The sequence below is a fragment of the Felis catus genome, chromosome B2 (assembly GCF_018350175.1).
Source record: "Felis catus isolate Fca126 chromosome B2, F.catus_Fca126_mat1.0, whole genome shotgun sequence".
NCBI classification, from domain to species: Eukaryota; Metazoa; Chordata; class Mammalia; order Carnivora; family Felidae; genus Felis; species Felis catus.
In genome coordinates this window covers 75,374,247-75,397,493 of record NC_058372.1, presented here as the reverse complement: position 1 = coordinate 75,397,493, position 23,247 = coordinate 75,374,247, and the positions used below count along the sequence as shown (strand labels likewise).

Here is a 23,247-nt window from a genome sequence, read left to right as displayed (position 1 = left end):
GGCGGTGGGGGGCGCCTGGGTGGCTCCATTGGTTAAGTATCTGATTGCAGCTGAGGTCATGATCTCACATCTCTTGGGTTCGAGCCCCATGTCGGGTTCTGTGCTGACAGCTTGGAGCCTGGAACCTGCTTCAGATTCTGTTTCCCCCTCTCTCTGCCCCCTTCTCTCTCTGCCCCTAACCCACTCACATTCTGTCTCTGTCTCTCTCAAAAATAAATAAAACATTAAAAAAAATTTTTTTTAAAGAAATGCAATTGGGGGGTCGCTTGGATGGTTCAGTTGGTTAAGTGTCTGACTTCAGCTCAGGTCATAATTTGGCGGTTAGTGAGTTCAAGCCCCACACTGGGCTCTGTGCTGACAGCTTGGAGCCTGGAGCCTGCTTCAGATTCTGTGTCTCCCTCTCTCTCTGTCCCTCCCCCACTTGTGCTCTGTCTCAAAAATAAATAAACATTTTAAAAAAATAAAAGAAATACAACTGGGACTTAATCTATTTGTTGCAACATTACTGAAATCCCCCAGTCAGAATAAAAAGACTGATCAGACTGTTCTTATTCCTGTTTTTTTTTCTTCTTCTTACCATGGGTTGTGTCAAGTATTTTCTGTACCTGTAGAATATTCGTACCCGAACAGACAGCCTCTAACTTGCAGTCCTCTGGCACCTGCACTGATTGTCATTACTCCCATGACACTTCCCTGCTCACAAACCTTCACTGAATCCCCAGACTCTCTGCCTGATAGCTCAGACCCCCCACCCTTACATCAGCTGGTCATTCTGGTGTGTTCTCCCACCAGTCCCCTTGCTAACCCTATGGTCCAGCCACATGGCACCAAACGCACTCAGGACTGTCCCTCTCTTAGGCTTGTACTGTTCCTTCTTCCTGATGGACCCTTCCATGCTTCTCTATCTGTCAAAGTCAAATACCTTCTTCACTGTCCAATTCAAATGTTACTGCCTCTAGGGAGACTGTCTGATCTTGCAATGAGAAGGAATCTATCCCTTCTCTGTGCTCCTGCTGTATTTCACTGACCTTTTCTTACAAGATGCATCCCTTCCTGCCTCGTGTCAGAGCTATTTGTGTATGGCCCGTTTCTTCCTATGCACTGTGGTGCTGGATTATGTTCATCCTTGCATCTCCCAAAGGGCCTTGCAGTCATTAGACCCTCAATGAGCGCACTGAATAGCTGTATCTGCTGGTGGTCCAAAGCCCTGGTTCCCATGAAAAGCTTAGCCACCCCCAGTGTATAACATTGTTGATAGTGGTAGACCTCTCGAACCCTTCCTCTGTGACCCAAGAGACAAATTAGGTCAGGAGGACAGACCCCTCCCACCTCCATTGGAGAAGAAAAACATCCGTAATTCTCTGGGTTATTCCTCCAGAGATTTTTCAGATTTATCACAATGTTTTGCAAACGAAGTGCCTGCTGGTGTGCTGAGTCTTAGTATGTCCACGATTGTCTTCAGGTTCGCCCTACTCATGAAAAGTGGTGGGCAGTTCAGCCTGTGGGCACCTGTACTTCTAGAAGTCATTTCCAGAGATGTGTTAGGCTAAACAAAGACCCACTAAGAGTTAAACCTCTGTGACTACAACTACTGAGAAAATAATAATAACCACTAATATTTATGGAGCCACAGCCTGTGCTAAAAGCTTCATGTCATGTAACAAGGCCTAGAGGTGGCAACCCAACCCTTCTGTCTGTTTGTGGCAGTGCCTTTGGTGGCTTTAGTTGCTAGTTCTCACTTACCAGGAAGGTGTCAGTCTCTCTGGGGTAAGAAGAGTTTACTACATTAGAACAACCCTCAGTTCAGTCCTGGGCAAGCCATGGCTTCACTGATGGGAAATTAAAAGTGACTCCTGGAAAAGGGGGGTATAAATTGAATCTGATACATAAAATAGTCATATTTTCTACCTGTTGATAGTGGTAGACCTCTCAAAATGTCAGCACTTCTTCAGGAACCACTCACTATGTCTGCATTTTGCCAGCTAGTTCCTGTGGCCTTGGTCGTTATCAGAAACCTTAAGCACTGACATTTCTTGCTATTAGCTTTTAGATGTACTATACCTATCCTTTAGTGAGTGCCATATTCAGGTAAATTGCAACTCAAAGTAAAATGTAATTTCCATTTTTATAAGGTCATGAGCAATTCTGCACTCGGGCCTAAAAGTACATCCCCACTCGGACAAGATGCACTTAGCCAAGGCTACAAAAGGAGGGTATTTGAGACATATGATATCTGGAGTTTGATAGTTTTGGGGGGAAGTTCAAAACATTCAACATAAAAATGTGATCCAAGGCTTTCCTGTTGCTCTCTCTCTGGCAGATTTATGATAATGGGGCTGTAATGCTTTCACAAGACAGCCAGAGTAAATGGCTCCTTAGCTGAAAAAGCAGGGGGAAATGGTTCTTTTATCTTCATTGTCCATAAAGGATCCAGGTAAGAGGGTTTTTTCCCTACACACACAATAGCGAATATTCCAGGAGGAAAATAATCCCCATTAAAGCTGTTTCTTGGGCCTAAAAGCTTTTAGGAAAGGTGATGTCAGCTTTATAATAGTCTTTCTCCCTCTGCAGTATACTTTACTAGCGTTCGCCAGTATCTGGTTCTCTTCTTCTGGGCACACAGATTACCCTTCTCGGCCTGGGCAGTCAGGGGGTGTGGCTAGTTCTGGCCAATGAGCTGGGAGAGGAAGGGATGTGGGCCACTTCCTGGCGGAAGAACAGAAGGGCAGGCTTGACATCTCCACAGGTGCTCTCCCCGTTACAGTAACCCAGAAGGCTGAGTGTTGGAGACAGTGCAGACATAAGAGGAGAAGCTTCCGTCCACCCACGTCAAACATGTAGCTTGAGTAAGAAATAAACTTGTGTTGTGTCATACTAAGATTTGAGGAGTTGTTCGTTACTGTCTCATAAACTCATCGGGTTGTTACACGATCCCTCTCTTCGCAAAAGCCATTGAAGGGTCAGTGACTCCAGAATTGAAGTTCTTAGGCTAATATGATCCCAGTTTGAAGTCTTCAGGGGGAAGAAACTTGCCCATTTTATTGTGATGTCATTGACTCAGTGTAGTGAATGGATCTCAACTCCTACCATCGAACATTGTTAAGTGAAGGTCCAGCCAGGGATGCCAATTACATATACTCTCTCGGCTAAATTGTGATCGATTCCTGATGGATGCCTAAAATTGTGTTTTGAAAACAATTCTGAGGCTAAGTCTTGGCTATGCAGGTAGATAGCACCGCCGATTAGTGATGTCTGTTGTGGGCATGGCACAAGGAGTAGAGGCGCGGTTGTGGTATCTGCCATCTTTGTGTGTCTCTACTTTCAGAGAGGCACATATGCTTTGCATGTGCCAGCAATAATGAGATCCTTCCCTGAAACACCTCCACGGAGAAAAAGATAGAATTAAGCAGTAGACTCAGCACTAGTACATTATGAGCTCGCAGACTTCATCAGGTACCTTTGTTGCTGTTGTTCTTGTTCTTGTTGTTTTTTATTTAGATTCAAGTTGGTTAACATACAGTGTAGTATTGGTTTCAGGAGTAGAATTTAGTGATTCAACACTCACATATAACATCCTGTGCCTTCCTTAATGTCCATCATCCATTTAGCCCATGCCCCCACCCACATCCCCTCCAGCAGCCCTCAGTTTGTTCTCTGTATTTAAGAGTCTCTTATGGTTTGCCTCCCTCTCTGTTTTTATCTTATTTTATTTTTCCTTTCCTTCCCCCATGTTCATCTGTTTTGTTTCTTAAATCCCACATATGAGTGAAATCACATGATATTTGTCTTTCTCTGACTGACTTATTTCACTTAGCATAATACACTCTAGTTCCATCCATGTCGTTGCAAATGGAAAGATGTCATTCTTTTTGATTGCCACATAGTATTCTATTACATATATACACCACATCTTCTTTATTCATTCATCAGTTGATGGACATGTGGGCTCTTTCCCTAATTTGGCTATTGTTGATAGGCTGCTATAAACATTGGAGTGAATGTGCCCTTTCAAATCAGCATTTTTGTATCCTTTGGATAAGATCAGGTATCTTACCCAGAGTGACAGAGTCATATTCCAAAAGGATGTTGCCTGATACCTACCTGAGGAAATAACTGTTCTCTGCGACCAATTATCCAGAGAGCCTGCTATATAAAGCAGTCAGAATTCAGACATGTCAGTCCTTCCAACCCAACACCAAGATTCTCTACTTAGTCTCCTTTCTAAAATCATCTCACTGTTTGAGAGACATACTCAAAGTGAGGCTGGAGTGGAATATTGGCAAGTGCAAATAAAACGTGAATGCTTAGGGCCTGGATGTCCCATGGGAGGATGGGTTTCTTTTTCTTCTGCCTCCTACTGTTCACTTAGACTCCCAGCTCTCAGCAGGACCTCTACCAGCACCCCAGGGATGGATAAGAGTCACTGAGTACCACTGTGAATCCAGAAGTTCCATAGGCATTAGCTCATTTAATCTTTACAATAATGCTAGGAGACAGATACTATTTTATTTGTACAAATGAGGAATCTCAAGCAAAAAGAGGTTAAGAATTCAGTGCAAAGTCTCAGTAGGTAAATCTGGAACTGTTTGACTCTAAAGCCCATGCACAGCCCAGTATGTGCTAGAAGAAAACAAATCTGATTGCTAGTATCTTTGGTTCAATAGAAGGAAGAGATTAAAAATTACAGATATGAGGTCATTTAATGTAGTGGTTAGTAACAGGAGCTTCAGAGTCAAAGAGGCTTTAGTTTGAGGCCAGGGCCAAGAGTTGTTTTTACCTGTGAGACCTCAGACAAATGATCCATTTCTCTCATCTGTACAGTTGGAACACTTACAGGATTTACTTCATCTTCCTGTGAGGACTTAGTGAAATTATACATATAAAGTGATTAGTAGACCCCAGCATATGGTAAACATTAAAAAAAAAAAAGCTCTTATTATTTTCAATGATTTATCATTCTTTCCTCCATGCCTAATTATCACACAGGCAAGCTTAAATTGGTTGTTTTATATTAAAGTTGACTGGGTGGAAAAAATAATGTCTCCTTTAGAGAAGATTTCTGCCAAATAAACGTCAGCATTAGTAAGATCTAAAAGCCTTTTTAACTGATCAATTTAGGGATTTTTGCCCCATGTCTGTTTCTTTCAGTTTTCTATTATGATATACTGCAACCAAATGCCAGATCTTATACTACCTCAGACTCAAAAAAGCATTTCAAATGTGGCCCTGAGGGCTGATCCATTATTTTATTAAAGCAAAAGTAGGTTAGACTTTCTCCTTAACCTCATTAAAAGCATAGAGTTACAATGACCCTTGTTCTTCGATTGAGATTATTCAGAACCACCATCAAAAGAAAAACCATGTAGCAATAGGACTGAACTGCCAACTGAAAGATTGGAAATGCAAGTCTCAGCTACCCAGGGTCACCACGACATATTAAGGAAATGTATCAGCCAGGACTCCAAAGAAAGAAAAACAACAGGCGCGTGCACGTGTGTGTGTGTGTGTGTGTGTGTGTGTGTGTGTGTGCGCGCGCGTGCGTGTGTGTGTGGCTAACTACTGAGAGAGAGAGATGTATTCTGTCTGTCTGCCGATCCAACTACTGAGAGAAAGACTGATTTATTTTAAGGAATTGGTTCATGTGACTGTGGTTCATGTGACTGTGACTTTAGCAAGTCTAAAATGTGAAGGGTAGGCTGACAGGCTGGAGCCCCAGGGAAGTTACAGTTTGAGTCAGAAGGCAGCCTTCTGCCAAAATTTCTTTCTGCTTGAGGGAGGTCATTCTCTTCCAAGGAAGGCCTTCCAATGATTGGATGAAGCCACTAATTTTATGGAGGATGATCTGCTTTGCTCAGAGTTTATGGACTTAAATGTTAACTCATTTAAAAAAATGGGATAAAATGTTATCTCATTAAACACACACACACAAACACACACCACTTAGAATAACATTTGACCAAATATCTAGGTATCACCGCCTTGACACATAAAATTAATCATTACATGAAGTCACGTTTTATTCGGGGTTAGGGTGTTCTCAACCATAAAGATCACCTGCATCCTATATTAAACAAACACATCCCAATAGTCCTTCAAAAATCTATCTGTCCCTCTGAACAAAAGGAAGATAATAGCGTTGTTATTCCCTGACCACTCTATGAGATGTTCCCTAATCTGAATTAATCCTCAGCTTTTCTTACTACTGTTGCAACCTGCACTATATCTTCAAATTCCTTGGACCAATATAATAGAAGCAAAGGCATGTACAGATTGTTTTAAGGACATGGAAGAAAGCAAAGATCCAGGTCTTTTTATTTAATTTTTTTAAGTAGGCTTCATGCCCAACACAGAGCCCAACATGGAGCCTGAACTCACGACCCTGAGATCAAGATCCAAGCTGAGATCAAGAATCAGACTCTTAACCAACTGAGACACCCTAGCACCCCAAAGGTCCATGTCTTTTTAGTGGCTGTTAAAGAGATTTTCAGCCATATGTCTCCATATGCTTCAATAAAATGGTATTTTCCTTTCATTTAAAAACTTTAATTTTTTTCTACACCTTAATGTCTGAAAATAGCTAAGTGAAGGGCAGAACTGTTCTCTTTAGCCAGGCATTTGTTACAGTGCAAGTGCAGGCTGAAGAGTGAACAGACGCTGGAGAGTGTGTAATGAAATATAACAATGAGAATCCTGTTACCAGGCTATGAGGATGAAGTGAGCTACCAAATGTGAAATGTTCAGGTTTGTGCTAAATTTCTTCCATTTATTCTCCCAGGTGGCTCTCCATCATTCCCCATGCTGCTCTGTGCTCTGTGCCCTAGAAAGCTGACCTCTGATGGAGACTGGCTGCTGGTTGTGCTACTGTGATCATCCGATGGAGATCTGGTGCGAGGTGGGAAGGAGAGAGGAAAATAGGGTCTTGGTATTTAATTTGAGGCTCTCTCCCTGAGAGGTCACATGGGCTAGTTGTGTCCCTCAACTCAAAGTCACGGCTCCTTTTGGCCACAGGACTCCTGGGTCCCCTTCAGATCTAGGGTGGAAACTACTCCTCAGTGTTACTAGCCTGGAGGTCCTGTAATATCCTGTAGGGTTATCCTCCCATCTGGCCACAACCTGTGGATAGTTCCTTCATCAAAAGCACATCTAATTACCTAATTTGAGTGTGCTATTTCTGCTGGCTGGGACTAACCAAAAAGGGATTCAACATGTTATTTTTCCTTTTGTTTGAAGAGTTGGGACCACAAAAATCCTCTAAAACATTTCTGAGTTTTTTGCAATCTATAACTGAGAAAATACCTTCTGATGTTACTCAGTGTTCTTTAACCACCGTGTCATAATTTCCTCCATAAATCCAAAGCCCAACTCAAATGTTCTTTATCCTGCCATGAGAATTACATAATCCTTAGGGTTTCTCTTTTTATCCTAGTTTCAAGGAAGCTCAGTGTTGAACTCAGTGTTTATTGCCAATAATTAATTCATTTAAGTACCAGTAATAACTATTTCTATGCTCCATGATACGCTTTTAAAACTGGTTTTCATCTCATTTTGCTATTTTCTTTCTTTCTTTCTTTCTTTCTTTCTTTCTTTCTTTCTTTCTTTCTTTCTTTCTTTCTTTCTTTCTTTCTTTCTTTTCACTGTTTTTGGTCTTGCAAGACATCTAAATTCTTTTGGGAGTAAGGAGAAAATACATCCTCATTAGTAAATATTTCAAAATAAAAATCAGGCCTGGAAGCAGCTTTAATGCTTTAAGAAAGGACCATGAAACCTAGGTTCACAAGGGTCCGCTTGAAAACCACAGAGGCAAGAGGCAAAGTGCCAGGAGGAAGATGGGTCTCACCCAAAGGCAACTGAGTTCAGGCAGCAAATCCACAACTAGCCTCTTTTTTTCCACCACTGGAAGCAACCCCAGCCCCGGATATCACATGCATCTATTTAGTTCCCCATGGGGCTTAGTGACATTTAGGAATGGCCCAAACTTACTCTTGGTGTGGAGCTCCCGTCTTGGTCAGCAAAGTCAGCACAAAAAACATGAAAATCACGAAGACAGCAAGACCAACCCAAAATCCAATCACAATGGAATCTGTAAACAGTTAATACTGGGATTAGTATTTCACAGCAGCTTAAAACTTGACCATTTGAGGAAACTGAGCTTTCTGGTACATGAAATAAGAGAGGAAGTCAACAATCTGATAAGACAATCTTGACCCATTAGTCAACTGGGGACAAATAAGATACAGAGAATGAGGGAGAGGGAAGAGTCCACATGCCCCTGGGTTTCTGTCTCAGATAACACTAAGAGACTTTGGCCTTACTGACTCTTGGTTTCCAGATCTTAGTGAAGGAATCCAGGCCAGAAGGTGAACCATCTAGGTCCTTATGATTCCACTAAAGTGTCCTGAGTTAGAAAATATTGCTTTTAGCAGAGACTGCAATATGAAATTTCAAATGAATTCTGATTCAAACCAACCCATTTTGTATTTTCACTTACATTCATGTTGGAATAATTCAAATCCTTATTACTTCTTGAGGAGAACATACGAATTGCCTCCCAATTGCTCTCCCTGTCTTCTACCTTTCCTTCTGCCTCATCTCTGTAAGAATCTACTTTACGACAGCTCTGATAATATTTCCCTTTTATAAAAAACTCTTTGGCAAAAATGGATCTGACCTTTTCCAAATTAAAAGAGATTCCATGTATACAGCACTTTATATGGTATCTGACATCTGAGAAAAAGGTACCCCATATTTGTCAGCTATTATTGTTAAAATTATCATCAATTTTTTCATTTACCCCTACTTTAAACCCCACGTTTCCAATTAGACGAGGGGACATTGTGTCCCTGTATTTACCTTAACTCTTAGCCATAACTTCTGAAGACACACACCTTTTCAGGAGCTCTTACCATCACCTGGCTGGAACAACTTTCCCCGACATAGAGCTAATGAAAGTGTATCCATCCTTTGAGGCCCATTCCTTACATCATCCCCTTCACAAAGTCTGGACTAACTTCCTTAACTGATGTGTTTTCTCCCTCCTTTGAACCCTGTGACATTTGTGCTTCTATACAGTGGGCCCTTGCTTGATCCTATCTTGGGTAATAGTCACAAGTATCTTTAGGACAAGGATGAGACTGGATTGTCTACACAAACTGACATACACATAATAGAGTCTCAAATCTGGGGGAAGCACCAGAGTTAAGTTATTTTTCATTTTCTGATCAATCTAAGAAGTTTACCTACGTGAGATTATGGTAAGGATGCTTAGAAATATTTTTTTAAATAAATGATTGAGGGGGCGCCTGGGTGGTGCAGTCGGTTAAGCGTCCGACTTCAGCCGGGTCACAATCTCGCGGTCTGTGAGTTCGAGCCCCGCTTCAGGCTCTGGGCTGATGGCTCAGAGCCTGGAGCCTGTTTCCGATTCTGTGTCTCCCTCTCTCTCTCTGCCCCTCCCCCGTTCATGCTCTGTCTCTCTCTGTCCCAAAAATAAATAAACGTGGGAAAAAAAATTTTTTTTAAATAAAAAAATAAATAAATGATTGAGGGGGGTGCCTGAGTGGCTCAGTGGGTTAAGCGTCTGACTTCGGTGCAGGTCATGATCTCACAGTCTGTGAGTTTGAGCCCCACGTTGGGCTCTGTGCTGACAATCAGAGCCTGGAGCCTGCTTTGGATTCTGTGTCACCTTCTCTCTCTGCCCCTCCACTGCTCGCACTCTGTCTGTCTGTCTCTCTCAAAAATAAACAAAAAAATTTTTAAATAAATGGTTGGCACTTATACATTAAATGTGTTTAAATGTAAACCATCATTCTAATTAAATTATGTGGGGGCGCCTGGGTGGCTCAGTCGGTTAAGCGTCCGACTTCGGCTCAGGTCATGATCTCGCAGTTCGTGAGTTTGAACCCCGCATCAGGCTCTGTGCTGACAGCTTAGAGCCTGGAGCCTGCTTCAGATTCTGTGTGTCCCTTTTTCTCTGGCCCTTCCCCTCTCGAGCTCTGTCTCCCTCTCTCTCTCTCAAAAATAAATAAACATTAAAAAAACTAATTAAATTATGTGTGTATAACCCTTTTTCTAAAGTGAAGAAATCAGATTAGCAATTTACTCCGAATAATTCATATTTCATTCCATGTATAGGATTGCTGAGAGGTTAACTTTTGTTCAACAATGTTTATTCAACACTCTGGATACAAAACTAATATAATCTTTCCTTGAATTAAGAGTGCCAAAGAAATAGAAATTGTAGACTTTGCCTTATAATATAGTGGAAATGAAGTCTAAAAAAGACAAAAGGACAAGTACCAAAAAATACATGTATGCAAGTACAACCAAATGCAACAATAATGTATCAATTGTGGGGGCACAGCCTATGAAGCACCACCGTACAGGTAATGATGGTTCAGCATGCTGTACCTCATCAATTGCCTGGATACCAAAGGCAAATTGTAAATGGTCACACCAGAGTTATGTTGAAGTTCTCAGTTAAGAGTTTAACCTAGTCATGCTGATTCACATTGGAAGGTGTTCTCATTAGGACAGCTTTCACGTTGGAAACAATGGCGGGATCCCCATCAGTAAGTACTTCACTTCTCTAGCCCAGGGTGGGCAGAGGTGGAGGAGGAGTGTCTTCAACCCAGCCTAGTTCCTTCTCTCTGCCCTTCTAGTGGCCCAGTGAGTTGATCAAAAAGCAGCAATAATGTGGGACATGAGAAGGTCATGGCCCTCCCTTGAAGTCCCGAGGGAGCAGACTAGGGAGGAGCAGGGCTGTGGCTGGAAATTGAGAATCCTAGTGATACAACAGCATTTCCAAACACTTCCTTAATAACATGCCATCTACATTTCCTATCACAATATGCTTTAAATGGTTCTGTTTATTCACATTCCCCTTCAAATGGAATTTTGCTTCCTCTAATTATTCCCATTAATTTTCCTTTACCTTGTTCTCTGTCACATGACTTGACCCTACGGTACTTTCTTACCCTGAACCCCTTTCAGAGGACATCAGAGATCCCCATATCATTCTAGGAATATCCAACTCTCTAACAGTTTTATTTATATGCCAAGTTTCATGGGCATGGGCATGGCAGGGAAAACAGAGCCTCTGGCCTTCTCCAGAGCACACTTTCCTAAAAAGGATTCAAAATAAAGGTTTATATAGAGTAAAGCTCCAATGCAGCCAGTTGGTTAAAGAAGCCAAGAGAAACCTTCCAAAGGTGTTTTCAACAGAGCCCAGCAGTCACTTTTGTCCTGTCTAGAACCAGAACTATTTAGAGATCATTACGGTAAAAGGGTAGAGAAAATTGCCAAGGGAAATTCTAAACGGAATGTGTCATAATAAAATAACTTCCCTTCAACCTGACCATTAATGAATGGAATGAAACAGAGCTGAAGGCTGATGATGACATGTTTTTCACTGGTGTGATCATTTTTCTCCATGATTATCTTTTCTACTCCCGGGTAGGACTAGAACAACTACCCCATCCCAATACCCTCCTCTCCACCACCTAAGAATAAACTGTGACCTTTCCAACTCATGGTTGTATGAAAAACAAGGATTCATACTTAATTTGAAAGAGAGGGTTCAGGATATGAGAGCCAGCACTGTCCTCACACTGCTTCTGGCTTTAATGCATTAGGGTCAATTTTCTGTTGGGAATTCCTGGAAAGGAGTCCACAGTGGTGTTCCACAACTTGCTTTGTGCTCCCAATGACAAGTTGTAGCCTAAGCATTCACAAGCTCTAGCTCTGCTTCTCATCTTGATGACCTGGCTTCTTGCTAACTCATCCATGCACGTGGCTGGCATTATCTGCAAGTTGGCATTGAAAAAAAGCATGGAATATGGTCTCCACTGATGGCTCAGAATAAGAGGATGCTCCTTCCATTGTTGCTCAACACAACAGCTCAAATGGTCCCCTTAAATGGGTCCTAGGAGCCTACTGACTCATAGGCTTTGTTTCTGTCTTACCTATCCAGGGCCTTCCTAAATATCCCATTTCTCTCCTTCCCTTTATAGCAAAATTCTTAAGAGATTTGTCTGTACATACGATTTCCAGTTCTTCTCCTCTCATTTTTTTTTCTTGGCCAATTCCATCAGCCTTTCACTCCCACCTACTCCACTAACACTGCTTTAAAATCATTGCCAATAACTTCTACGCTATAAATCCAACAGTCAAATCACAGCCCTCAATTTACTTGACCTAGAAGCGTCATTTGACACAAACCACCGTCTCATCCTTGAAGCTCTTTCTTTCTTTTCTTTTCTCTTCTTTTCTTTTGAGAGATAGAGAGCAAGTGGGGAGGGGCAGAGAGAGAGGGAGACAGAATCCCAAGCAGGCTCTGCACCATCAGTACAGAGCCCAATGTGGGGTTTGATCTCACGAACCATGAGATCATGACCCAAGCTGAAACCAAGAGTGAGATGCTTAACCAATTGAGACACCCAGGTGCCCCCCACTTGAAACTTTTTTAAAAAAATTTTTAAATGTTTATTTATTTGTGAGAGAGAGACAGAGTGTGAGTGGGGGAGGAGCAGAGAGAGAGAAACACAGAATCCGAAGCAGGCTCCAGTCTCTGAGCTGTCAGCACAGAGCCCGATGCAGAGCTGGAACTCACAAACTGCGAGATCATGACCTGAGCCTGAGCTGAAGTCAGACGCTTACCGACTGAGCCACCCAGGCGCCCCTCTTGAAACTCTTTCTTAATTTGGCTTTCAGGAAACACACCTGCCCTGTTTTCTTCCTACCTTTCTGTATGTTCCATTTAGCCTCCTCTGCTACTTTCCTCCCAACATCTCCAACTTTCAAATGTTAGCATGCCACAGGGCTCATTCCTTATACCTCTTCAGTTTTCTATCTATACTCATTCATCCAGCCTCTTAACTTTGAGTACCATTTATATGCTGTGACTCTCAAATTCATACCTTCATAGCACCTCCCCTACCATCTCCTATTGGATGTCTGACAGGTCTCAATTTAACAAGTCCAAAGCTGAGCTCCTCATGTCCCTACTTCTCCCACATCTTCTCCATCTCAATTAACAGCAATTCATCCTGCCAATTAGATCACAAAACTTCAAACCAGCCTTGGCTCTTCACTTTCTATTTTGCTCTATGGCCAGTCCATTGACAAATCCTATCAGATCTATCTTTAAGAAATATCCACAATTTATGCACCTCTCACCACTCCACTGTCCCCACCATGGCCAAGCCACCATCAACAGCTGGACTATTGAAATAGCTCCCCTGAATGCATTCTTCTTCCAGTCTCATCCTCTTCCTTCCCCAGCTTCAGAGTGGTCTTGTTAAAACCTAAGACAGGGGCGCCTGGGTGGCTCAGTCGGTTAAGCGTCCGACTTCAGCTCAGGTCACGATCTCGTGGTCCGTGAGTTTGAGCCCCGCGTCGGGCTCTGGGCTGATGGCTCAGAGCCTGGAGCCTGCTTCCGATTCTGTGTCTCCCTCTCTCTCTGCCCCTCCCCCGTTCATGCTCTGTCTCTCTCTGTCTCAAAAATAAATAAACGTTAAAAAATAAAAATAAAAAAAAATAAAAAAACCTAAGACAGATTCTACTCCTCTTCTCCAAATTACACCTCAGAAAAAGCCTAAGTCCTTAGCATGACATCAGAGGCTCTTCTACCTCTTTCCTCTTCTCTATTCTCTGACTTCTCTGGCTGCTCTGCCTCTTAATCCCTCCCCTGGCACCATGCTGGTCTCCTTGTTGTTCCTCGCGTGTTCCATTTCATTCTTGCTATGGAGAATTTTCTGGAATGCTCTTCCCCAGATACCTTATAATTCAACCTCTCACTCCCTTCAGGTCTTTTCTCAAATTTCTCCTTCTCAATAAGGCCTTCCATGGCTGGTCTATATATAATTTCACCTCCATACCCGACATCTCCTTTCTCTAATTTAGTATTTTTTTCTATCACCATCTGGCATGGTTTGTTTATGTCACTTATTTATTACCTGTCTCTCTCACTAGACAGCAAGATCTATAAGATGAAGTATTTTTGTCTTTTCTGTTCACTGTTGTATCTCTAATGCTTAAAACAGTGCTGCATATAACCAGTGCTCAATAAATATTTGCTGAAAGAAAGAGTAAATGAGTGAATGTCCATTCTGCTGGTTCCAAATATATGTCAGACATAGGTCCACTTCTGATACATTTCAAGGTTTAATACCAGATGCAAAACTGAGGGCAAAAGGAGAATTCACAATAACCATCAGAGATTGTCCCTCAGATGAAAGACCCTTTGAAGGTAGGAATCTTTATTTCAGCAGGTAGAAGAACCTAGTCTAACTAAATATGGAGCTACTATTGCAGAGTATGATCCATTACAGGTATCGTCACAGTCATTCATATCCTAATAAATGCTTTCCCTTTTTCTGAAACTGCACCTAAATGGCTTTGAATTTTGCTCTGCAAAAGGAGACACACCTGAAGGTCAGAATCACGGCATATTAAAATGGAAGAGAGTACACCAAAACACACAGGACGATAGGTGGCTTCATCTTTTCTATTTTCCCGTACGGCTGTGTTTTTTGTTTGCCTCTTATTCTTCTCTAGGAGTCTCAGATATTGTCAGGTTGCTGAAGCTAAAGACTCCCACTTTGATCAGATCTCTCATATCAGAACAGTAAGGACTCACCCAGGCATTTTGGATTTTTCCTGATGTGAATGTTAAAACTAACAAAAGCACTTCTTATTAATAGTATAGTAGGTAAAGTAAGTATGTGATGTGTCACACTTCTGACTACATTGTGCAAGAATTCTTGCCAGCTACAATCATTTTTAGAATGTAATACCCTCAAAAAAGATTTTCAATTGTCTCTAGAAATGTACCAACCAAAGTAATAGCAGCAGGCCTGTCTTCTTGGCCCCATAAACTAAGGAAAAGAGAAAGGAGAAAACAGAAAAATAAAATTTGTGCCACCAGGCTGCAAAAGCATATATTGTAGGGAAATATATGGCAGTTTGCCCCGTCATTTTGATTTCCACTAAAATTCTTAACAAACAAGTAGCCTTACCTAAAGATTGTCCCAGAAAAGTAATAGATTAAAGAATTAAAATAAATGCAGGAGGATGATCTCATACCCTTACAGCAACAGCCTTCCACCAGGTAATCAATGACAGCATATCCTAATGGATTTCATGCACTTTTTGAAATTTCCACAAAGAAATACTGAGTAGACAGCAAAAAAGGAAGGAGTGAAAGCATTTAATTACCACTATTCACTTTAGGGATGAAGGATATATGGTTCAGTTAACGACTTTTCAAGGAACAAATACAGAAAGGCCTTGATTGAGTAAATGAGTCACTCTGAAGCTCTTTGCAGCCCCACTGGTGGAGACAGGAACGTGGGAGCCACGGATCACTGCCCCCTAATTGCCCCAGTGGAAGCCCTGCCACAGCCACCAGCCACCAGCCACCAGTGGCTTCCAGGCCCCAGGGACTCACTCATGAAGCCTGGGGTCTTGCTGCAGCAGAGGAGTGCGGACATGGGCTAGGTCAGCTGGAGGGGGCAGCTGACCAGGATAGAGATTTAGGAGGCTCCCCTCCTTCCATGAACACACTGAATATACAGCTACATATGGAGGCATTCCCTCTGAAAGACATCTGGAAACTAAGCCACTCCTACACCTCTGGCAAATGAGGAAAATACATACATGAAAATGGGTAGAAAAGACTGAAACACAATCTTGCCATAACCCACCCCCCCACACACACACACACAGCTACACACAGTTGGAAGGAAACCCCCAACTTCCAGCTTCTCCCTAAGAAGGGAAGAGTTTGGACAGGATATCTAGAGCCCCACTTTTAAGACTCCCGCTACAGAAATGCACCCCTAAAATGTCTAGCTCTGACAGCCAACAGGGCTGACATCCATGAGAACCCACAGACTACAGCAAACAAAGAAGCAGTAATTCCTGGGCTTGCAAGCCTTCACCACAGCCACCTCCCCCAGACTCAGTGCAGAGGAAGCAGACAAAAACACCCATTTCCCATTCTTTCCCTGAAAGGGGTTTATCTGCATACTTTAAAAGATGTTGCCTCAGGGCCAAGCTTCTAATTTAGCACACCTCTAGTGGCGCCCACCGCCATCTTCTCCAGAGGGCAGGGAAGCTGGCAAACACCTCCCCTGCCTTCTCCCTCCAGCCTGCTTCAGTAATAAAACCAAGTAAGTCTCTAGTATCTCCCTGGAAAGAGCTTGTATACAAGTCTGACATCCTAGCTTTTGTGGCTACAGCCCGAGGCACAGGTTCCCAGTCACCTGGCTCTGATATCAATGGTGTCCACATTCAGGAGTCCCACAGGACTATAGTGAACAAAGAAGCAGTTCTTAACAAGCACAGGAGTACTTTCTCAGCTATGCACTTGGTCTAGAAGAGAGGAAACAGGCAAAAACTGAAAGAGGACTTTCACTACGTCCATTTTGACCTCCAACTTTCTAATTAATTATTTCTTTCCAGCTTTTCTCTTAATTCAGGCAAAAGATCCTGGGGCAAAGCGTCCCCTGTTGGAAACCGAAACTACCCCATTCTGCAATAAGGACTTCCCTGAGCCAGCAAGAGCCTGCCCATGATTGACTCCAAACCAATGATAACCTGACTCTACTGCCCACATTTGTCCCCCATTTTTCTTATATAAACCCGGAAGTATTTTCAGCACTTTGGAGACAGTCTTTGAGATGCTAGTCAGCTGTCTTCCTGATGATAGGCCTCACTGATATAACTGCTTTCTTGTTTTACTATCACTCATTTCTCTGCCTTTGGATTTTGTCAGCTGCAAGTGGCCAAACCTGGTCTACTCAACCCCCCCAGAGCCAGGTGCTCTTACACCCCTGCACCCCTGTTACAAAACTTCTATCTCCCAATTTCTCCCTGGGAGGGGTTTAACTGCATACTTTCCCAGCTGCTGCCTAAGGATCTAGCTCCTAATCAGGCTACATGTAGGTGCTGATCACGATTTTTCCCTTGAGGACACAGGCAAGTCTTGACATGCCCTCAACTACTAGGAGCCTAAGAACAAAGAAGTTTGCTTTGACAATCATAAACGTTTGAGAGGCAACTAGGAGCTTAGTTGATCTCCCACACAAGACCATTCAAAACTGGGGTAGGTAGCTGTTTTATCTAATGCACAGAAAGAAGCCCAGAGAGTCAAGAAAAATGAAGAAAAAGAATATGTTCCAAACTAATGAACAAGATAAATGTCCAAAAACAGATCTTAATGAAATGGAAATAAGAGATTTACCCAATAGAGAGTGCAAAATAATGGTCATGAACATTGGGGGCAGGCTCCATGACATTGGTCGGGGCAATGATTTTTTAGGATTTGATACGAAAAGCAAAGGCAACAAAGGCAAAATTAAATAAGTGGGACTATATCAAACTAAAAAGCTTCTGTACAGCAAAGGAAATCACCCACAAAAGGAAAAGGTAACCTATGGAATGGGAGAAAATATTTGCAAACCAAATATCTGATAAGGGGTTAATATCTAAAATATATAAGGAACCCATACAATTCAATGCCAAAAAGCAACCCAATTAAAAAGTGGGCAAAGGACCTGAATATATATTTTCTGAAGACATCCAAATGGCCAATAGGTACGTGAAAATGTGCTCAACATCACTAATCATCAGGGAAATGCAAATCAAAACCTCAATGAGATACTACCTTATCCCTGTTTGAATGTCTATTATCAAAAAAGACAAGAGATAACCAGTGTTGGTGAAGGTGTGGAGAAAAAGGAACACTTGCACATTCTTGGTGGAAATGTAAACAGGTACGGCCACTATGATAAATAGTATGGAGTCTCCTCAAAAAATTAAAAATAAAACTACCTATGATCCAGACTTCTCACTTCCGGATATATATCCAAAGGAAATGAAACCATTATCTTGAAGAGATATCTACATTCCCATGTTCACTGCAGCATTATTCACAATAGTCAAAATATAGAAAAAAACCTAAGTGTCCATCACTTACATAGGTGCGCACACACACACCCACCCCCCCCCCACACACACTAAAATATTAGTTGTCCTTCAGAAGAAGGAAATCTTGGGGCACCTGGGTAGCTCAGTCGGTTAAGCATCCCACTTCACTCTCAGGTCATGATCTTGTAGTTCATGAGTTTGAGCTCTGCTCAGGCTGTGTGCTGACAGCTCAGAGCCTGGAGCCTGCTTTGGATTCTGTGTCTCCTTCTCTCTCTCTGCCCCTCCCCCACTCACGCTCTGTCTCTGTCTCAAAAATAAATAAACATTAAAAAAAAAAAAAAAAAAAAAGAAAGAAACAGAGTAGAAAAGTGGTTGCCAGGAGCTTGGTGTGGAGGAAACAGGGAGAAGTTGATAAAAGGTTATAAACTTTCAGTTATAAAAGGGATAAGGTCTGAGGATCTAACATATAACAAGATCAGTATAGTTGACAACACGTATTGCATAATTAAAATTTGTAACAGAGTAGAACTTAAATGTTCTCACCAAAAAATAAATAAATAAAAAGGGAAATATCTGAGGTGATGAGTGTGTCAATTAACTTGATGGATGGAATCCATTCACAATGTGTGTGTACACTAATCATCATTTGGTACCTTTTAAATATATTATAATTTTATTTGTCAAGTATACCTCAATAAAGCTGAAAGAACAAGTAAAAAGCCTTCCTTGCAAGGGAGGATCAGGTGAAAGTGAAGGATCATGAACACCAAGACAGGTCAGAATAGCAGCATCTAGGAAATCCTAACAGAGCAAAAGCATTCCCTTTACCACATTTGCATCTTCATTTCTAGTCTTTCTTACAGTTCCTAATGTGCCCCATGAAACTGAACTGGTTAAGAACCTAAAATGTTTATAGTGCTATGGATATTCATTCTGAAACAACCTAACATCTCTGGAATATTTAGGGAGTAAACACAACAGGACCTGGGAGTTGGCAGCAGTTCTTAGCCAACAAAGAAGCTTTGTGTTGGTCAGTCAGCATGCAGTATGAATGGAGTTAGACAGTAACCTTCCACAGAATTGTATTTCCTTGCTCTGTGCTGGCTCATTAATCGCTCCAATCACATGAAGCACAATTCATGCCTATCACACAGAGTTAGGAATTGTCACAGGCGATTCTAGTCTGTCATTATGAACACACACACACACAGAATGCTCTCTACAGCCTCAGAAAACCAGCAGGGATGAAAAGATGCCATTGACCATGTGTTAGAAAAGAAGGTTCTTCAAAATAGTTCCAGACTACTTTTTGATGGCCCAAATGTTCACACAGCTTGGGAGAGCTGGAAACATCAATACTTTGAAAAGAATCTCAATTTGTAGGTGAAAGCAGGCAAAAACCTCTTTGACCTCGGCCACAGCAACTTCTTACTCAACACATCTCCAGTGGCAAGGGAAACAAAAGCAAAAATGAACTACTGGGACCTCATCAAAATAAAAAGCTTCTGCTCAGCAAAGGAAACAATCAGCAAAACTAAAAGGCAACCTATGGAATGGGAGAAGATATTTGCAAATGACATATCAGATAAAGGGGTAGGATCCAAAAGCTATAAAGAACTTATCAAACTCAACACCTGAAAAACAAATAATCCAATGAGGAAATGGGAAAAACACATGAATTGACACTTCTCCAAAGAAGACATCCAGATGGCCAGCCAACACATGAAAAAATGCTCAACATCACTCATCATCAGGGAAATACAAATCAAACCCACAATGAGATACTACCTCACACCTGTCAGAATGGCTAAAATGAACAAATCAGGAGACTATACATGCTGGTGAGGATGTGGAGAAAAGGGAACCCTTTTGCACTGTTAGTGGGAATGCAAACTGGTGCAGCCACTCTGGGAAACAGTCTGGAGGCTCCTCAAAAAATTAAAAATAGAAGTACCCTATGACCCAGCAATTGCACTACTAGATTTTTATCCAGGGGATACAGGTATGCTGTTTCAAAGGGGCACTTGCACCCCAATGTTTATAGCAGCACTACCACAATAGCCAAAGTATGGAAAGAGGCCAAATGTCCATCGATGGATGAATGGATAAAGATGTGACACACACACACACACACACACACACACACACACACACACTGGAGTATTATTAGGCAATCAAAAAGAATGAAATCTTGCCATTTGCAACTACATGGATGGAACTAGAGGGTATTATGCTAAGTGAAATTAGTTAGAGAAAGACAAATATCACATGACTTCACTCATATAAGGACTTTAAGACAAAACAGAGGAACATAAAGGAAGGGAAGCAAAAAGAATATAAACACAGGGAAGGGGACAAAACATAAAAGGCTCTTAAATATAGAGAACAAACAGGGTTGCTGGAGGGGTTTTGGGAGTGGGGGGGATGGTCTAAATGCATAAGGGGCATTAAGGAATCTACTCCTGAAATTATTGTTGCACCATATGTTAACTAACTTGGATGTAAATTAAACAATAAATAAAATAAAATAAAATATAAAATAAAATAGAATAGAATCTCAGTTTGAGAATGACACTGATTCATGTTCCTCCATTAAGGGAATCTTTGAAGTTCTTTGTCCCTCATGTAACACCATCTCTGAGCAACCAGGCTGTTTGGAAGGGGGTGCTTTCTGGGGTTTGGGGGAACAGAGTTGTGTAAAAAGAATGTTCAGGAAAATTCATCACTGGGAATTTCAAAAGTTAAGACAAATACATTATGTTTACAATGGGGAATTATATAAGACTTACATTTATGAGCCTTCAGTCCTTCAAAGGAAACTGGTCCAATCTCATAATATTCATATTCCCAGGTGTAATCAGAATTAGATGCAGATTGCTGGGATGTTCTGTTAGAAATTAACCTCTGGGCAGACATCTCTACCCTGCAAAAATGGAGAAAGGCAAGTGTAGAACCTGTTAATTCATCCTCAACTGCACAGTTACTCTCATTGCTCTTGACCTACATTCAAAAGTTCAGAAGGGAAAGGCCTCAGGGAGGTCCCATCCATGAGGTCAGGGAGAGGTCCTTACTGGCTGCCTATACTTCATACCAAATAGCCATTGTTTCCTTTTATCTCTACTAGATTGGAATGTATTTGAAATCAGACACCATGTCTTCTGTTGTTGTCTCCCAGAACTTAACTCAATGCCTGGCACATAACCAACTTTCAATAACTGATAACTTTTTTTAATGTTTATTTATTTTTGAGACAGAGAGAGACAGAGCATGAACGGGGGAGGGTCTGTGAGAGGGAGACACAGAATCTGAAAGAGGCTCCAGGCTCTGAGCTGTCAGCACAGAGCCCGACGTGGGGCTCGAACTCACGGACCGCGAGATCATGACCTGAGCCTAAGTCGGCCGCTCAAAAGACTGAGCCACCCAGGCGCCCCTTTCAATAAGTGATAAAAGAAGGAAGAGAAGGAAGGAGACAGTATACCAAAGTCTCCAAGCTTACAACTTCAGCCCCATCACCTACCTACACCTACATGAGTACATAAAGAACCTACAGAGAATAAATAAAATCAGTACCAGAAGTGAACTAGCACAGTATACATATACTGAGCACCTGCTATGCAAAAATAAAGACAAGCAACTGCTGTCTAATGAAATTGGGGGTGGGGGAGGGGAGAAAAGAGAAGTGGTCAACCAAAAGTCCCATAATGGGAAAAGATCCTCAGTGGAAGCCCGAATCTTGTCTACTGCTTACTCCTGAAATTTGTCTTGTCCTCAGGATGTCCTGAGTGTCTTTATGATGATTTTAGATTTAAAAACTCTGACTTCACTGAGACAAGAAGTTGTACTGTGCAGCATGGATGCCAAAGTCGACAAGTCAACAGAGCCGGTATTCAATACTGAGCACCTACTGTGTACAAGACAGTACTCATTATGGGATGGGAGGAGATGCTTGAGATACAGACCCAGATCCCACAGACCTTGCTTTATATTGAAGAAATAATACAAAGTGACAAATAGCAGTAATATAAGGAAAAATTTGAATGAAAGATCAGCCAAAACTAAGATTCACTGAGAAGTTATAACCACAGGGTCTCACCCCCAAGATCTTTTGATGTTCCCCTTCTCCTACCCACCTTGGGTCAATATCACCCACTGCTGCCTCTAGGACACAACCCCCAGAGAAGCTGAGGCAAAATCACCACCACCCCTCTGCCCCAAGGCATGAGTCTCATCTTTCCCTTTTCCTTTCTTCCTCATTCCCTGGTCCTGGACCCCATAGAAATAGACTCTCACCCCTCAGCATCATATTGTTCAAAGGATGGTGTGCTCTGATCCAGAGATACATGCCAGTATCAGAACTGAGTGCCCAGTCAAACAAATCATTCTTTCAAAGGCAGATGAGAGTGTACCATTTCTCATTTGGGAAAGAAAGCTACACAAATTTTAAGAAAAGCTGACCTTTAAGTAAGTATTCAGTAACCTTTCTAGCACCAGCACAAAAATACATAAAACCATTACCACAGTATTATCTTCGGTCTTTGTATCGTTTGAACAAGAGATTATTTCTCTCAATAAATTTCCTCAGGAAATGAAAATTAGCAACTGAAACATAAGAAACACTATCCTCACTTATGAGTCCTTCTTCCAGAGGAAAAGAATTGTGTGAGAGAGTAGCTCTTCAGTCGTAGGGTTCAGAGATAAAGGGTAGATCGGATAAACATCATGTCCATTTCAGAATGTAGAGAGGGGCCCCCGGTGGCTCAGTCGGTTGAGGGTCCAACTTCAGCTCAGGTCATGATCTCACAGCTTGTGAGTTCCAGCCCCACGTCAGGCTCTGTGCTGACAGCTCAGCGCCTGGAACCTGCTTCGGATTCGGTGTCTCTCTCTCTCTGCCCCTAACCCACTTGCATTCTGTCTCTGTCTCTCTCAAAAATAAACAAACATTTTAAAAAAAATTAAAAAAAAAATAATGTGGAGAATTTCACACCATGCAGGAAATGACACTAGATTTGAAGCTGGGAGACCTGGGTCTTCATATTTGCTCTACCACCATTCCATATGTTGCCCAGAAATGGTTCTGACTACAGTCAAGAAGACAACATCATCACCCACCTGGTTCCCTTCTGGAGCTGCCTAACTGGTTTTTCTGCTTCTACTCTTACTGACCCTTTGTGATCTACTCTTCACTTATCAGCCAGTAATCTTTGTAAAAAAACAAATTGCCCCTGTCACTCCTTTGCTTAATACTTTTAATGGCTTCCCATTGCCCTAAGGACAAAGCCCAAAATCCTTGAAAGGTCCTACAAGGTCATGACTTGGGTCTTG

General features: G+C 41.9%; 1 protein-coding gene across 3 annotated transcripts in view; it reads right to left on the bottom strand.

Moving 5' to 3' along the window:
• MRAP2 (melanocortin 2 receptor accessory protein 2) overlaps positions 1 to 23,247 on the bottom strand; it is a 135,282-nt gene that overhangs the window by 10,315 nt on the left and 101,720 nt on the right. For 2 of the 3 annotated variants that reach the window (XM_045057805.1, XM_003986345.6), the window contains 2 exons: positions 20,715 to 20,848; positions 7,981 to 8,080 (listed from right to left, as the gene is read on the bottom strand). In XM_045057805.1, the coding sequence (XP_044913740.1) occupies positions 7,981 to 8,080; positions 20,715 to 20,841 (227 nt within the window). In that variant the 5' untranslated portion in view covers positions 20,842 to 20,848. Of the gene's footprint in view, positions 1 to 7,980; positions 8,081 to 20,714; positions 20,849 to 23,247 lie in introns of those variants that run through there. The other variant, XM_019830919.2, reaches the window with a different exon arrangement.